The following is an 18,598-nucleotide window of genomic DNA, read 5'->3' as shown; positions in this document are numbered from 1 at the left end:
AAAGATTGATATCTCTGGTAGCTTCACTACTGCTTTTTACTTGCCGTCCTCTAACTGATGAGGCAGAAACACAGCTGTTCTCAGTAACGTTGTCGGCAACCAACGGGCTCATACGAGAGTTAGGCCTACACCGGTGACTCGGCAACGGCCGTTGACCGCGTCGAGTTCGTTATCCTCAATGTCCTGAGCCATAGCGGGGATCTTTCTGAAGTTCACAGCGAACGAACCACTGCCACACCCGCTTCACAAGTTACTGTAGCACGAAACTTCTTTACTGCCACAAGCAGTCAGTAGCACCATGACAAAATGGCGCATGTCCGTGCGCGTCACGATGGTGAAGCAGACGCCGAAAGCGCCCCTTGGCCAATCAGATGCCTAAATTTGGTCACGTGCCCCAAGCAGCCAATTGAATCACACGCTAGTGCTTTTCCATGATGCATTTTTGCTAAAAAACCATTGAGCAAGGTGAGCCAGCAGTGGCGGGAAACTAAAGATGAAGAACGACCCTTCCAAACAAGACCAAGATGAACACAATAGCTAGTGTGTAAAGCCAACAGTTTGGCACGAAAAAAGCGCGATTTTAGCATCAATTTGTGCTCAAATTCTTCTCACAGGGATGTTATAACTTGATTTTGTGCCAGCGATAATGACGCGAGAAGCTAGAAACTTCTCAGATAAGTGCGAAAATAGGCGCAGATTTCGAAATTGTCAGCTTCAAAAAGTCAATTTTTTTGTGATTTTTGGCCTTCTAAGACCCGTGTCCCCCCTTAAATAGTACAGAGATGAAATTTGTGAAGCTTTATTGAGCTGAGTGATTGGCTCCTTAATTATTATTGATGACAAAAAATTAATATTTCGAGCTTATTTACAGTCTTAGTTCAGTTCTTCAGCTCAAACATATTCCGTCTACCTTGTTATTTTCAAAATGGCAATGTTCATTGAGCTAATTAATATAAATAATGCACAAAGAAAATTGTTAGTAGTTTCAAATTGCAATATAAATATGGTGCTTACCAAAAAGATGGCACTCCCAGCGTAGTATTCCTTTCCGTCACTCCTCATCAGCTGCATTGGTGGCAAAGTAAGATGAAATACTGCTCCTCATTTTCTTCTTCTGGCACGTTCATATGTACCTAAAACAAAATAAAAAATTCATTCAAAACATCAAAATGAAATTATCAGCATGTTTTTTGGTACACCACAGTATGCAGCCAAGTTATAACTAAGGAGCAGATGTAAAAATGTTCCAAAAGACGGGCCATTTCATGATTAAAATTATAGACTTATACTTAACAAAGTAAAATATAGCAAAAACTACATACACGTTTCGCCAAATATGCAGCTGGCATCCTCAGTATGCCCTGGCACCAAATGAGCGGAGGTTACACAGTTTGCTGCTTGTCTCGTATGTCGCTTAGTATGCGGCCGGGGTTGTTGTCGCGCACCAACTTGTCACACTAATGAATCACGACTCGAGAAGATTTCTCTTTCCCCACTTTTGTTCCCGAACAAGCGTTGTCTCATTATTGAAGTCGAAGGCATGTCCCCTTGTCGAACAGTATTCGTCGAGTTTTGTCTTATAATGTGTGGCATGGGTGGCTTTTGCAATGTTTCCCTTGTTCTCTTTGAGCCCTGTTGGTCGCTTTCTGCCTATTTCACTCATGCATAAGGTGTCGCATATATCATTGTTTAGCACTTGCAGTGATATAGATGGAAAACGTGGTTAGTGAATTGTAACAAAGTCATTATCTGAGCAAGTTTATAGACAACACCCAGAAACGCATGCAAAAGGGAACAAGAAGTGTGCCGCGAGAAAACACAAAACCTATTCTTTCTGTACCTTATGTTGAAGGCTTTTTAGACTCTGTTCGAATAGCACTTTGTCCACTGGAAAATAAAACGATTTTCAAGCCTCATTGTACCTTGATAAACATGCTCTCTAAGCCCAAAGAGAGCATCCCTGCGAACGATCAGAACAGGGTTGTTTATGTTTCTGTGCGATGGCTGCGACACCATTTATATTGACAAAACTGGCAGGTAGTTGTCAGCGAGTTTTAATGAACACAAAGGGGACATCACAAAAGCCATGCATTCCCAGAGAAACCCCGTCAAACACTGCTTGAAATTGGGGCATGCCTTCGACTTCCGTAATTCGACGACACTGGCTCGGGAACAAAGGAGAGGGAAGAGAAAGCTTTTCTAGTCGTGGTTAGACTGTCATGACCAGTCAGCGTGCAACAACAATCATGGCCTCTATCTAGATGAGTAGACACATACAAGACATTCAGTCAATTCGGTCACCTCCACACATTTGGTGCCAGTGCACACTAAGCATACCACTCACATAAGAGGCGAAATGTCTGTGTAGATTTGTTATATTTTGTTGTGTAAAGTCGGAGTACATATTATGATGACTAAAGAGCAGAGTTTTATTTCCATGTTAATTTGGCATATGTTCAAATATTTCCTGAGGAAAAAAATTTATTCAAACAAAAAACAAATATTTAAAGACTTGTTTTCTATCTTTGCGTACATAATTCCCTCCTGAGGCGAAATAAACATTGCTGCTCAGCATTCATGCCATGTGTTGACTACTGATAATCTACCATCGCATAATTATGCTATTGCCAGTGAACTGTTTTTTTGGAAATCGTTATCCATGACTCTCTTCTATTTGGCTACACAAACTGTGTTAAATCAAAAAGGGCAACAGTTGACCACTAAATTTTTGGTTAGTACTGAGCTCAACGAGTGCTGCTCACTCTATCAGATCGCTTCTTCTAAATTTAAAGCATCAAAACAAACTTGACCCAATTTCATGCATTTGCCTTAAGTAAAATTCCAAAATTTCCCAAATTTTTTAGAATAGGACAAGTTTAGTTCTTTGCTCTACATTTTGTCCATGCATTTGCCTTAAGTGAAATTCCAAAATTTCCCAAATTTTTTAAAATGGGACAAGCTTAGTTCTTTGCTCTACATTTCGTCGTATAAGATTAAAAAAATTATGTACATCCTCGTCATGAAGACACTGTATCAGTGGCTTCGCAGAGGCATTCCCTTGAAGATCATGTTAAGCTGCAAATTCACAACGAAACATGGCTAACTCACGTAAAATGCCTAGCCTTAATTATACTGGTATAACTTATGTTACCAACATTTTGCCTCATGCAAGGCAACTGAATACCTGCATTTTACGACATTTCGTTTACAACATACCATCTTTCTGACATTCAAAATATTCTAATATGCATCACTTTATAATGTCTTTGTCGGAGCTTAAAGCACACTGAACAAAAACAGGAAAAAAAAGACAAAAGCATCAAAATTCCACTTGAGAGCAGCTTCTGTTCCGATAAACCATTTACTTTCAGTGTTTCTCAAGATCTGCCTGTATTTTTCAAACATTGCTAGCAGGCCGCAGCTGTACACCAGTCTTTGTGAGGCAGCACCTTGATGGGCATAATCTCAGACGTCCTGTCCTGCTACTTCCCTTTCTCCACTTCTGCTTTACATCATGCACTCTTCCTTCAACAGAAGTGCTAAGATGGCCTTCTATTCAGGGCTTTACTCTCCAACCGGCAGCATTATTCACTGCCGGTGCTATTCATATTCGTTCTAGAAACAACCCTACAGGGGGAATGTAGTGAGTTGAGAGACACGAGCGATAGCTGGCGAGGTTTGCAAACCCTTTTCAGGGGATGTTAAATGTCACCTCCTCTACTTGCTCACGTGGCCACAAGATGTGGCAGTTTGTAAAAAACACTAGAGCAGATGACATGTGCTCCGGCGTTCCCTTTAACAGTGGACCCCTCTGCACATATACTGCGGGTGTTGTGCATGGTCCGCTTGACACTTATGTCACCACAAACAGAAGCTACCCGGAAAACTATCTTTTATAACTTCCTGGCTATCATTACACAATGCCTTGCAGTGAGCGAAAAAATGGTGATTTCATGGGCATGAACAATGGAAGGAATTTGCCAGCCAAAACCTTACTAGACTCATGTATCGCTTAACAGATGTATTGGTTGCCACTTTCTTTTTCTTTCTCACATAGCTACTAGAAACCTTCAAGAACATGAATAGGGATCAGGGTGACTTCGGTCATGATGTGGTGCAAGCGTGGTGAGCCGACAGAGGGATTGATAAGGTCAAGCAGGGCAACATTCATACTTAGAGGGTGGTCTCACACTTACATACGCCAATGCAGTGCTCAGATTTAAAGAAACATATGAGTCGATTCTTTCAGCTATGAATAGAGTTCTGCTCGCACCGCAATTAATTTGTAAAACAGATGCAAAGTGCACTCGCTGAACTTTGAACTACTAATCTTATGATCTCATATTCATGCATACTTCTAATCTAAAAAGCGGATATTTAAATGATATGCCTTAGGCAGTATTCAATTAAGTGTGAAAAGTTAATATTATTCGCACGTTCCCACAAAACAAACAGCACAGTACACTTGGTCGGGAAAGTTTAGAGGCCTTATCAAGTGCGAAAAGTGCCTGTCGCTGTCTACTAAAGTGCTAAATAAAATCATTGATTGACATCATAGATCACCAAAAGTTTAGAAATCATGACATCATCAAGTGCATTACTGCTTGGTCTAATTTGGGCAGATCCCCGAGAAACTGACAAACCGCATGAGGTGCAGAAAGCTTTTGGCAAGGGAATACAGTTGACCGAGAAGCAGAAAAAGATGGCTGCTCTGGCATTAAAATCGTCTAAAACAAACACATATGGGATCTTGGGAGCCTTTTTGGGACAGAAATTTCACACCCCACCTGCGCATTTACTAGGCTTTCACGAATGCGACGGTAGACCTGTCAGAATTTCATCAGTTTGTGCCCATGGTACAGCAGATATTTACATTCCAGTTTTAGAACAGCAGCAACGTGCTGTGGTATACGAAGTGATCACACAAAACAATTGCTTCATTACTGCTCACCTATGTGAGTACTCATATCACTAGCATGTGATACGATCATTGCGAAAACTCATGCACAGTATTTTTTTTTCAAGGTTCCGATTCTTTTGTTTCAAACTTGAAATTGCCTCCCGCGCTCTCACTCCCTTTGTGCTTTTACCATCTTGAGTGTCTGGACAGCACGCTAGCTGATTGGGACCCCTGGCTTAGCGAGTGGAAGCTGCAAAACCAGTCCGGGTATCGCATTTGTCATTTGGGAGGTGCACGGGAATAGGTGGCTCACACTTTGGAGCTGCACCCAGTGAGCACTCGAAGAAGTTCATTCGAGAAATACGCTTGAGTGCGTCTACATTTTCTGCAAACGTCTCATTTTTTAGGTGGCTATGGTGGCCGATGCTGAGAAAAAATGCGTTATGTCCCGCTATGGTCAGTGAAGGCCGGGTGCCTAGAAAGTAAGCTATAACATTACTTGCATGAGCAAACAGATTATTTGCCAAAGCTAAGCTTTGCTAGAGATAATTGGTGACCATCTTGTCTATTTCGTGCAGTTCAAGCTTTATTTCTGCTACCTGTCTGCTAGACCAGTCAGTGCCTACTACAACAAGCAAATGGCATCACATCAATGATCTTCGTGGACACAATGATCATTCGCAGTACATGTGTTCCCGTAATTTGAGAGTATTACACTAGCAAACACATTTTTATTAAGAAGTTGGCATACTGAAAATATTGTTTCCAAACTTCAGAAGGGGTAGAGACACTTGACGTTTGTTTTGCTGCGCGTGGCTAGGAACGCTATAGAGCTCCCGCAGCCATCCGCACTTTTTGCTGCAGTCAGGGAAATATGGCTCATTACCTCACAGTTTATAATATAGTTACAGCACGCATGAAAGTTTGTTTCCTCAACGTTCCGCAAACTATCCCCAAACTTGCCAGTGGGCTCTTTTGAAGTCCGAAAAGCACCTTATGAAGGTCACCAAAGTCAAAAGTAGGGCTCCGCAGCCTCTGAAGTTATCTGCCACGCACTGGTAAAAAATTTTTGGGGGCTCAGTATTTTTCAGAAATGATTTGCAGACGATTGAAGCTACCTCTGAGTTAGAAACTGTTGCCAGTCTGTGCAACATTTATAGAGGCTGCTTGGCCTTGTGACCTCCCCACCTCTCCCCCCCCCCCCCCCAAAAAAAAACACCCGACGCGTGTCATGTCGCCACCACTTCCCATGTGCAGACTAGTCTCTCGAAAAAGGTCCAATGTTATACTACCCTTCAACCAGTGTCACATGGAACACACTGCCAAATCTTCCTCACGTCCTTGCAAAGTAAAGACCACCAGATAATGTCCTATGAGTCTCAAAAATATAAGGCAAGGTCAAGTTCTTTGTGTACTTCAGAAACGCTTCTGCAGTCGCCTGGCTACAAAGGCGAGCAGCCAAGCAGGTTCTGGAATCCTAGGCACAATTGCCAAACCACTAGGCTTGGTCAGGAATGTGGCACTCTTTGTTCCATTCTTTCTTTCTGTCACTCCGTCTCTTTCTTTTTTTTCAGCAGCCTCTTGGGGTTACATTGTGTATTGAAGACGTAGCGACTAAATTTACTTACTGGGCTAGACACTGATGTCTGAAATATGGAGAAATAACCATACAGGTTTCGGCGGCATAGCCATGTTTAGCCGCATCACTTTTGACAAACGTCAGAACTGACACGAGACAACTTCATGGTTCTTTTCACAGATGACGCCACGACCAAAAAATGTTTGCGATATTTATTATTTGAAGAACTTTTCAGTCAAGCACTGCTGCACAATGTTAGTGAGCACTGGTAATTACAAAATATGACATAGTCTTGCTAATGTGCAATAATTGTGAATTAGCAATAAAATAAGCAACTTTGCACAAACCTGGCAAACAAAAAATGAGCTAAATTCACTCTGTCTTACATTTTTCTAATTAGCATATGACAATTTTCTCTGCATAGAAATGCTTGCTACTTCAGTATTGAAAATTTCAGATTTTCATCTTGGACAGTTTTTTCACCTCGTCGGTAATGCCTGAACAAGTGGATGCATAAATTTTGTGAATTGAAGCAGTTATTATTCATGAGCTATTCGTCAGAACCCGAATCAACTTCGCATAGACGTTAGGTACGCTGAATATATCCGCTGGATGGCGGCACTTTTATATGATGAATACATAGGTGAAATTATGTGGGATGGCTGTACTTGGGAGTGTTTAGTAGATAGATGGACGGACGTACAGATATATGGACGAACTGACAGATGCACAGGCAGACAAAGGGGTGGACGCACGGATGAACAGACAGAGAATGGCCGCACGAACAGATGCACGGACGGACAGACCGAACAACAGACGTGCTGATGCATGGAGAGATGCACAGACGGACAGATGCATCGACGGTCACACAGACAGACGCATGGACGAACGGAAGCAGGAACGAATACGCGTACGAAAGCACGAGCGGACTGACGAACGCTTCGCCCCGCCAATCATCATTCAATCTGTCGATTTGCTGTTTTTTTTGGGTACTGTCTTTGCATATGTCTCACATGATTCTTGGCGGTAACCTACTTGCATATTATTTAAAAGAATGACAAAGCCAGCCTTGAAAGACGCACCCACACAAAGAGATTCAACACGCAAGCTTGGACGTCAGTATTTTTAATGAAGCGACACGGTTTGAAAAGAAAACTAAGGCGAACATGTGCTACATGTGATGCAGCTGTTACAGATGAAAACACTGCGCATGAGACAATCACATAATAAATAACCAACACGTGGCCATGCGCCGTAAAACCATAAAGATTTAACAAAGGGCACGATACGTTCTAAATTACATTTCTCTAAAAAGATGATCAGCGTCTTTTCGTGATAACGCTACGGGAGGTACACAATCAGGGCTATGTTCCTTTTTTAAATTTTATATACTTCAGTCAGTTCCCTGTCGCATATCATAACATTTAATATATGCTCTCATCAGTTCCTTCTCGCATTTATTTCATAGCTGGGTATCATTGAAAACTGGCGAGCAACCGCACTTTCTGCAGTCGAGTCTCCTACCAATGATGTGACGGACAATTCAGGTTATTTGAGCGTCCCGCTTGGCGTATGCACACTCTTCCACGAAAGAAGGCATGGCTAAAATCCCTGTCCTTTTCTTCTTCCTCATACAACAAGAAAACAGTATATGATGCGTATGACATCTAACAAAATAATGAGCCCCTAAATGTACGCTTCTTTCCTCACTTTTGCGAGTAATTCGGTTAATTTTTTACATGGCCAGTTGTACCTGCTTTTTGATTTCCGGATTTGATGATCTCCCAAAATCGCGAAAGCCTTGCATGGTGCCGAAAATTTGGCAACTTTTCTTTTTCACGCTATTAGAAATCATCTACTAACGCTTGCCTACTGTACACACTTTCACGCGTACCTGAAGTCACATCTGTTTCTTTTTTAACTTCCTTTTCGTTTCAACTCAACCTTGCGGCCTTACAACGGGTGACTCAAATGACGCAGCTTTATTACGAAGGCTGTCCAAGTGCCGCCTAATTCTCTCCGCGATTGTAGGTATGCGTGATCCCCTAAATATGCATGTTCTTTCTGCTAAGAGTCTTTCCGAACAAAAAAAAATAGGGGTATGCAGGGGGGGGGGGGGCAGGGGTTACAAAAACAGGAATTTACATTGCTAGTGTCAGAAAGAATTTTCCAGCTTTCTTTTATAAGTGGAGTGGCTATGGAATCGTGCATGTGTACTTGTCCACAGAACACGTTGTTGAATCGGTCTGGTGCCGAGTCACCGAGAAAGAGGTGACCCCTTTCCTCTTCCTCATAATATAAGAAACAGGTTGCCGGAGAACTATGGGCCTGCTGATGGCCGTCCAAATGTGTGCTCCCGACACCGGAAGTGGGGCGCTATGCAGCCCAACGAGGCAAGGAGTTTGACGAAAACTACTGCAATGATTCTCGGCTTCCCGGCAATACCGCCCTGCTTGAGGAGAGTGGTGTCCGGGTAGATGACAACCAGCCTCGATAATTGAGCGCGGCGAGCAGCAGTCCTTTTTTTGCTCCATTCCACAAACATGAAACGTATGCCCCAGCCCTTCTCACATCAAGAAAGGGACACGGGAAAATGTGGTGGCAATGCCTAGTCAAAAACGTCGACCTGCGGGCGGGCATAGGCTCAGTGCAGACATCGTCGTCTGGTTTCATGATATGTCCGTCACCTAGCAAAATGCTTGTCCTGTAATTATTCTAAATAGACCTCAAACTTCCTTCTACCGAAGGAAATTTAGTAGGGAGTTTTAGCTTGTACGTGTATTTCTTTACGTTACCGTGTTACCGGCGCCGGAGTTTTAGCAGCGTTTTGCTACACATACTTGAACTTTTACTACGTACGTACATAAAAGTTTACGTTGACTGATGATGATCATGAATGCACACATATACATTTTCTTTTAAATAAAACTCAATCAGTGCTGCGGAGCAAATATAATAACTTTTAACATGTAAAACTATCAAGTGTTTTGATGCTATATAATCACCTAACCCATTAATGTTGGCTGCATGCAGAAGGCTATAAGCAGCCACCGCATAGTTCTTTAAGCCTCTCTGGTTGAAGGTCAGCGGCTGGCCGCATACGCAAAGAAGTGGTCGTCGATATGGCAACGAGTCTGCTCCAAGATCCATTCCTGGCTCAAAGTCTTCTGCGGAAGTACACCGACGATTTACTGACTATGGATTTGCTACAGCCGCAGCTGCGGAGGAACCTTCACGAGAACGGCGTGTTGGATATCAACGCCATAGATGGAACCACCTTCTATCGTAACTTTAGGTTTCACAAAGGTGATTTGGACGACCTGATCGTTGGCCTGCTCATTCCCGGCGAAGTGATGAGTGCGCAGCGCGTCTGAGTGTCAGATCTCAAGGCTTTGTGTATGACACTGCGGCACCTCCAAATCGACTTTGTGACCTGGAGATGATATTCAACCGCCACAGCTCCACGATCTCAAGTGTGGTGTCCAAAGTAATGTCTCACATCGAATATTACTTTGGACACCTGCTTGCAGATCTCACAGTTCATAGCTGGATGAACCTCCAGAACCTGCAACTGTTTTCACAGGTAAGCATGAAAGTCGATCGATTTTGTGCGAATATCACTTTTTTGTATGAAGCAAAGTCGTAACATGTCCACAAACTGGCAGAATATCCATAGTAGCAGGTGTGAAAGTTGAAACGGCAAAATGTGTCACGTTTAATTCAATTACTGATTTCAATTTCGTTGCATTGCGAGTCTACTAAATTGGCGATTTTACGGCATAGCAGCAGGATGCTGCAGTAAAATCTTTGGTTCAGACTGGTTAAATGCATTGAAATGCGTCTGTTCGTTCCTCGAAGTTTAAAATGTTCAGTTCGCCTCGAAGTGAGTTCAAAGACATATTCGCACACACTGAGAGAATACATCTGTACTACAATTTTGAGCTCAGACAAACATGGGCACCCTCCAGCGATCACATTGCATGCAAATTTGTCAGCTTGTATTGTTTTTGCAGCCTGTTTATTCTTTTGCAACCCTGTTTCTACTGTGCAAGAAGACAATTACACATGAAAAAACAAAAAAAAAAACAAGTCACCGAGAGCACAAGAATGCGGTGCAATGACCTCTCATGCCAATTCTTTCACCGGAAATCCTTGATAAAGTTGCTCGGATCCATCTATAACGGTATTTCGTGTGAGTCATGTATGTCATACAGATATTACCGGATTAAAGACACCAGTAAAACATGTTTCATTAACAATATTGAAAGTAGAGCACCCATTATTTGAGATATTGGCATCAAACAGCTGTGACACCATGACTGAGACAGGTAATATTATGCTAGTAGACTCATGTGGCAACACACTGAGGCTCATCGAGACTCTGGTCAAGCTGTGCATCTGTGTTGGTTGGTCTCAGCAATTAGTTGGCGAGTTTGATTTTAAGTGAACGCAGTGGAGAAAAAACTCAGTCAATTTGAGTCCGAGGAGAAAATTTTTGGCGAGTCTGAATTGGAGCAAGTGCCCAGAGCAAAATATATCTTTCGAGCGAGTCTAAGCAAGCTCCAATACTCTGGCTGGCTTCTCATTCTACGTTTATCTTTATATTTGTTGCTAAATTGCTGCTGTGCATAATGTTTATGCTTTAGGTACTCCTAATCGTTGACCTTCTAATGTGACATGAAACATTTTTTGCATTTAGTGTCCTTTTAGTTCAAGGAGTACAAGTATAACTGTGGGTTAGGAGAGGCAAGCATAATTCACCCTTCAATTATATTGCATATTGCAGTGCGTCTTTGTAAAATCTTAAGTGAAAATATTTGTAAGTAATGAATTCAACACTGACGCACTGGGTACAGCTTGTTCTTGAGCACCAAGCTGGCTGTAGCCTTATGCTGCGTCTGCTTTTATCATTGAGTAAGCTTTGAATATGAATATTTCTAGTAAACGTATAGGTGTGAATCACAAAATCAGCATCATAAACAATAATTGCTACTACTTTCTCACATATAGTTACTGCTAAAATAAGAAGACATCATTGTTATATTTGGCGCTGTTCACTTTTTTGGAATACAGCCTGGTCTAAAAAGGAAACTGTTCATGTTTGTGTATCAATCACCTCTCACTGTAACTGCCACTGTGACGTGCACTCTTAGACTTCTAAAGACGTCATTTGTTATTTTGAGTTGACTTATTCGCTGCCTGGCATAAAATGATTTTTGATGCCCCTTAGAGTTTTGAAAGACACAGTGAGTAACTCCGCTTCCTGTTATGGTACAAGTAAAAAGCAAAGTGCCCTCCACTGCGGGTGGTGGAGACAGTAGCGTAAAACCACTGCAAGAACGGCTAGAACGCATGTGAGAATGTTTCGTTTGCTCACGCTTGTTGTTTGTCTGTGTGTCTCGGCTGTCCATGTGAAAGAAAAGAGCAAGGACAATGTTTTTTACTATGATCATATCTGAAAACTGTACTTGTGCATAAATGCTATTGGCAGCTGCTTCATCTGTTCTTTTGTCATTCCTTTTAGGCCATGCACCAGAAAGGTGCTCCACTGAAGAACTGCTGGGGCTTCATAGATGGCACTGCACGACGAATTTGTCGGCCATCTAAGCTCCAGCAGGAGCACCACTCTGGGCACAAGCGCTTTCATTGCCAGAAGTATCAGGCTGTTATGTGTGCCAATGGCCCTATTTGCCAGCAAGATTCAGGGGACGGCGTCATGATGCTGGTAAGTGCTACGAGTAAGATTTTGCCTTTGCAGAAACTCTGCTTGTAGCTGGCAAATGGCAAATTGTCATATCACAAACATACCTAGGTCATAACTCACGTGCTACGATCCCAGCTGAGCAGTGAGCTTTTGGTGTAGTGTTATTATTATTTGTCTAGGGCAGTATAATGTCAGCATACTGAGATATATTTTTGACTTGCAGAGTGCAAGCAGCTATCCTGCGAATAGATATGGCTAAGATCACTGTTAGCGCTTGAGGAAGCCTCTGTGGCAGTCGCTGAAGGAAGCAACCGCTCAAGACAGTCGCTGAAAGATGCAACCGCAGTAGGTAGGTAGCCGCGATTGCAACCACTCCCCATGCATTGAGAATAAATTACTAATAATATACCACTCACTTGAGTAAGTTCTGAGAAATTTTTCTCTACAATATTGATGAATAAGTCACCTCATCTAAAAGCCATCTTATGTTTGACCATATGGCTGAATACAACTCCTGGATTTTTTCGAGTAACCACTGTTTCACAGTCAACTTAGAATAATTGCATTCATGCAATTAAATGTGATGCCACATGGTCAGTGACATTCCAAAGAGTATTCATGCACACAGTTGCATGAAGTACAGATTGCTGAGAAGGAAAGCTACCTGATCTTGCATAATCTTTTTCAACCAATTCATCTGTACATATAGTGACTACTAAGATTTTTTTCAACCGATTCATCTGTAAATATAGTGACTACCAACAACGTAAGCCAAGATGCCATTCCGGCTAACAAAGTTTTCGTTTCACGTACACCAAATTTTGCAATAGCGTGAAACCCGACTTCTCCACTGTGGAATACAGTTGGGAGGTGAATGTTCTGATTTCAACAATAACTCAACATTTACAGGCCACATGCAGGTACTACATTTGCATCAGCATTGTTCACTCCACTGGCGCTCATTACTGGGAAACCATTTTTTGGCCCTCAAAAAGTTCGTTAATATTATTTCCTTATAGGGTTTATGATAGTGCAGTTAAATATTCTGATGATTACAGTGCAAGCTAAACATTTCTTTGTTACATGCTATGCAAAAAAGTCGCACGTAGTAATTTCACATCCGTCATACAGTAATCTAATCAGTTGCACTGTATACTGTTCCTTAAATGCAAGTTAAACACAATAATTTTGATCTGGTGAATTCAACTTGCCCCAATTGCTTCAAGATCCTACAATGTGAAAAATTGCCTCCTTTCTTAGAGCTGGCTTCAAGAAAACTTTGTCACTTGCAGCCATGTGTAATGAACTTCCCAACTTTTCATGTTTTTAGTTGAAATATTAGTTGTTTTGCTAGAAAGTTGTCAGATTAGCTTAAATGGCAAATATTGTCAAATGCAAGTATGCAGCATGTCTGGGAAGAAGACACGGTATAGAGCCGGCATGGCATTCTCTGCCATTCTTTACAACCATGTTGCAATAAATGGATACAAAAATGACTGTTGACACTAAACCTTGTGTTAATGCTATGCACTGACACTCATGCATCAGCCAAGTTTTTTATTTTATTTATTTATTTATTGAATACTGCAGACCAAGAACTGGTCCAAGCAGAACAGGTACAACAGGCAGGATATAAACAAAAACACATGTGAAAAAATAAGAATATATCACGAGAAATTGAATCGAAACACCGACTAATAGAACACATAAAAGATAACATAACATTTCTGGCATAAGAAAACTTGTGACACATTTTGTTTTGTTGCAGGCATCCTGAAAGACACCAGGCTCTACAAATATTTGTCAAGCTTGCCAGGGGTAACAAATATGTGATTATTGGAGACCCAGCCTACCCATTAAAGCCTCTGCTCTTGAAGCCTTATGGAGGCGCCCGCTTTCAAAACTACCAGGTGCACTTCAACAAGTGCATGAGCACTGTACGGCAGGCTGTTGAGCGGGGCTTTGGCAAAGTGGCTGCAGACTTCACATTTGTAGACTTTCACAAGAACTTGAAAGTGAGATGTCAGAGAGTGGGAAGGATGTATAAGGTTGCTACATTTCTCAACAATCGCCGAACCTGCCTGTATGACAGCCAGGTGTCTATGTACTTCGGCCTTGAACCACCCTCCCTCAGTGACTATTTATTTCCATTTAATTGATGTAATCTTATGCTTTTTTTTAATTCTTTTCAATTTACTGTATTAATATTTTTTTATTATACACAAGAACATTTGATGTTTGCAGAAAGTCTATTGTCGAATGATGTTATGGTATTGTATTCAAGTGTGTGCCGTGATATGAGTGATAAATTGACGTGGGGTTTCCCGTCCCAAAACCACCACACGATTATGAGACGCCATAGTAGAGGGCTCTGGAAATTTCGACCACCTGGGGTTCTTTAACGTGCAACCAAATCTGAGAACACGGGCCTACAACATTTCCGCCTCTATTGGAAATGCAGCCGCCGTAGCCGGGTTTCGATCCATGATTTGCGGCTCAGCAGCCGAGTACCTTAGCCACTAGACCACCACGGCGGGGTGTGATATGGCAGTGGAGGACAGTGAAAAAAAAACTGGCACTGGCGTGCAGAAGCAAAAAGAAATAATAAACGAAATCCTACTTGGAGAAAACCACGGCTATAATTCTGAAGCATGAGAAGTGAGGGAAGCAAATTGAACTGAAAAAAGAACTTGAAATAGAGAAGCAGCAAGATATTTAGGCCATGCATATCAGGCGTTGGGTTTTCTGACATGAGCCAAGGCGTCTACCTTAGTCTACCAGAGACCTTAGCACTTGTTATTCTTGGCTGTGGGTTGCTGGTGTGCTGCTGCTGTTGCTGTTGCTGAGAAAACGTTCACGTGCCCTTGGACAAGTACAAGCAGTCGTGCTCCGTGCCAGAGCTCAGATTCTGCTGGAGTCCAACAGAAATCTATCGGTCGCGAGAACAAGCAAAGTCGTCTCCTGGTGGATTGCTCCGTGTGTCGTCTGCTAGTCACGTCATGCTTCTATGTGCGCATACATCTTGCACATTTTCAAAGTGTGGCTTGTCCAGTCGTGTCAGTGCGAGTGTAACTGTTTTTACCTATGCTTATAACAACGTACGAGAGCATTTGGTCTTTCGAATGCTAATGCGTTATAATAAGATCAGCGAGTGCAACTTTCCGAAGTGCTGTTTATTGTCGTTGTACCCTCCATTCACCAGAATAATTTCTGAGTGGGTGCCGCTTTCTGTTTCAAGCATACCAGAAAATGCTTTGGACATCCTCCCAAACATGAGGACTATTGAATAGTGTATAAATGCAGCGTTTTATAGAGACTCGGTAGAAAAAAAAAACAGGCTCTAGGCCATACATTTGGGGGCTGTTGGTAGGTATAGCACCAAAACACTTGATAGTTTCACATGTTAAAAGTTATTATACTTGCTCTGCAGCGCTGATTGAGTTTTATTTGAAAGAAAACGAATAAGTGTGCATCCATGATCATCATCATCGGTGAACGTAAACTTTTATGTACGAACGTAGTAAAGGTTCACGTATGTGCAGCAAAACGCTGTTAAAACTCGGGTGCCGGTAACACGGTAACGTAAAGAAGTATACGTACAAGCTAAAGCTCCCTACTAAATTTCCCTCGGTAGAAGGAAGTTTGACGTTTATTTAAATAATTACAGGACAAGCATTTTGCTACGTGACAAACATATCATGAAACCAGACGATGATGTCTCCACTGAGCCCACGCTCGCCTGCAGGTCGAGGTTTTTGACTAGGCATTGCCACCGCATTTTATCAACGTGTCCCTTTCTTGATGTGAGAAGGGCTGGGGCATACGTCTCACGTTCGTGGAATGGAGCAAAAAAAGGGCTGCTGCTCACAACGCTCAATTATCGAGGCTGGTTGTCATCTACCCGGACACCACTCTTCTCAAGCAGGGTGGTGTGGCCGGGAAGCCGAGAACCATTGCAGTAGTTTTCGTCGAACTCCTTGCCTCGTGGGGCATCATAGCGCCCCGCTTCCTGTGTCGGGAGCACACATTTGGACGGCCATCAGCAGGCCCATAGTTCTACAACAACCTGTTTCTATAGCACTGTAGTTTATTGATCCTGCTAGGAGCCTTAGTTGTGTTTATCTGGCCGTGGTACCGCCACATAAAAATATTACTACCACATAAACAGTGACACAACAGTACTTAAACTGTACTAAAAACAGCGTTACCGCGTGCAACCGTCTGCTTAGATTTAAGAACTCTTTAAAGAAGCCAGACATTGGAAATAATTCAGTTGACATGCCTTATATATCATGTCGTGTAACTTAACTAAAAATTTCATCCTTGTTACACTGTCGTCAGCGTTTATGTGGCATTGTTAGTGACTGACTGAAGGCAGTGGTAATTTTTGTCTGAAAAAAGAAAACATGCTTGTCTCATTAATCAGGCTTTTGTTTGAGTACATTCATGCACATCGATGAAAGCTTTCTGCTGATTAAGATTTTTATATTTTTACTGGTGCGAGAACATGTGCATACACGTAGTAAATGCAGTATAGTGTCAGCCCCTGAGCCACTGAATGAAGCATGGCTGCTGAGTATTTGTATATGCGCTGCCTAATGCCTATCCCCCTTGCCCAGGTGCGGTGCTGGCATCTGTAGCCCGATCTCTGGGAGGTTGCCTGATATGACAAATCCTTGAGGCGCTAGACACTAATGGCTACGATACCCTTTATTGGCTGCTGTGCTTCGCTTTAAGGCATCTTCTTCATTACTGACCTTGGTGGGATGTACTCCTGTGTCATCCCTTATCTCCGCACATACCAGTATGTTAGGAACAGAGTAGTGCACAACTGTCTGACACTAGACATGTAGCTTATGCCTTTCTTCATGACTTATCTTGAGATGTAGGGGTGATTATTTCTACACTGTTATTTTCTGTCGTTTTAGGTGTTATGCGTTCTGGTTTAAGTGCACTTATTCTATAGTGGTGTCGTTCTTCAAGGAGTGTTCAGGAGACACCTCTGACATTCCAAAAATAACAAAACTTGCTCGTTGTGCCGACAGAACCTAACAGCTACCCACGTCTGCATTTTTCCATTAGTCTATTGTAAGATGATCTATTGAATGCCGCGATTAAGTTTGGTGAACTACGTGTGTGTATGTGTCTATGCACATGACAAGGTAATCATGGTGGTGTTATCGGGTCGCCCAACACCTAAAAATCTCAAACTTTTTTCATGAACCACCATGTAATGAAAATACGGGGATGAGAGCCAGACACCTTGTTATGTCGAAGGAATGAAAGCAACAACCTGTAGCAGCACCCTCTGCGAATGCTCATGCTCTAAACCCATTTTTATTTTATTTGCAGCACACCTTAAATGTATTTAAAACAAACTTTTATGCCCATTTTGCAAAATATGTAGATATATATCCATTTTGATGCAGATGGCTGGGCAATAATGGTCAAATATTTTGCAAAGGTTGCTTGTGCAAAGTCTGCGGAATAGCGAGTGCCAAAAATGAGACACCCAACCAAAAATATGCACCACGTAGTGTTTCACACCGATAACACAATTATGCTTGTTGAGTGCTTCTTATGGGACTTCGTACACTAGTTTGAAGACTTCTGTTGTGTCTGTTTCAGCATATCTTTCTTGTTCACGCATACCCAACACACATAAAAAGGCCCTTAACATACTTTGTGCCTCTTATGCTATGCGTTTTTAGGATTTGTGGTTGCTTTGATGTATAATTTGATGGGAGGTTTGCAGTTGCATAGATGTATATCTGTTTTGTGCTGAAAGATGTGTAGGCTTTATGCAGGTTTCTGCAGTTGTGTGAAAATAAAGGATTGTTCAGTATCTCACCCAGTGTCGATGTTTTAAAATAGCATATAGTAGTTTGGAGTAGAAAAATCATGGCCTAGGATAGAGACTCACGCTCACTCAATGTCCCAAAGTGTGCATGAAATGTGACAAACCTGGTGAAAAACATATTTGGTTTTATTTTGTTAGACATAATTCATTACTAAAGTCCCTACTCCTCTGGGGCACTCAAGGTTTCCAAAGCATCTTTGTAAAACTTCCAGTCTTCAGGTACAAAAAGCATCAGAGAATGTATCACATGAGACCACAAAATTAAAACTATTTTAGCCCAGCCAGAAACTTTGATCTACAAAATGAAAGCGAGGCAACATCTGAACAAGAGCCGGCTAAGCAATGTAAATATACTTCCCTTTATTGTCTATCACATAATTAACTGACTAGATTTATTGAGAAATAGCTCAGGGACATTAGAGATATTCAGTACATGTAACAAATTTCAGGTACATTTAATATCACAATAACATGTCATGATAGCCCCTAAAATGAAGACACTTTGTGCACAGCCAAATAATTTCAACTAGCTTTTGACCAAGCTGGGTATACACA

General features: G+C 41.9%; 1 protein-coding gene across 2 annotated transcripts in view; it reads right to left on the bottom strand.

Moving 5' to 3' along the window:
- Positions 1–18,598, bottom strand: part of LOC142776423 (uncharacterized) — a 36,395-nt gene that overhangs the window by 3,625 nt on the left and 14,172 nt on the right. The window contains exon 4 of one of the 2 annotated variants that reach the window (XM_075880052.1): positions 1,015–1,133. In XM_075880052.1, the coding sequence (XP_075736167.1) occupies positions 1,124–1,133 (10 nt within the window). In that variant the 3' untranslated portion in view covers positions 1,015–1,123. Of the gene's footprint in view, positions 1–1,014; positions 1,134–18,598 lie in introns of those variants that run through there. The other variant, XM_075880051.1, reaches the window with a different exon arrangement.

The sequence above is a fragment of the Rhipicephalus microplus genome, chromosome X, assembly GCF_043290135.1.
Source record: "Rhipicephalus microplus isolate Deutch F79 chromosome X, USDA_Rmic, whole genome shotgun sequence".
Classification (NCBI taxonomy): domain Eukaryota; kingdom Metazoa; phylum Arthropoda; class Arachnida; order Ixodida; family Ixodidae; genus Rhipicephalus; species Rhipicephalus microplus.
The sequence above is the reverse complement of the archived record's forward strand: the minus strand, read 5'-3'. Positions and strand labels throughout refer to the sequence as shown.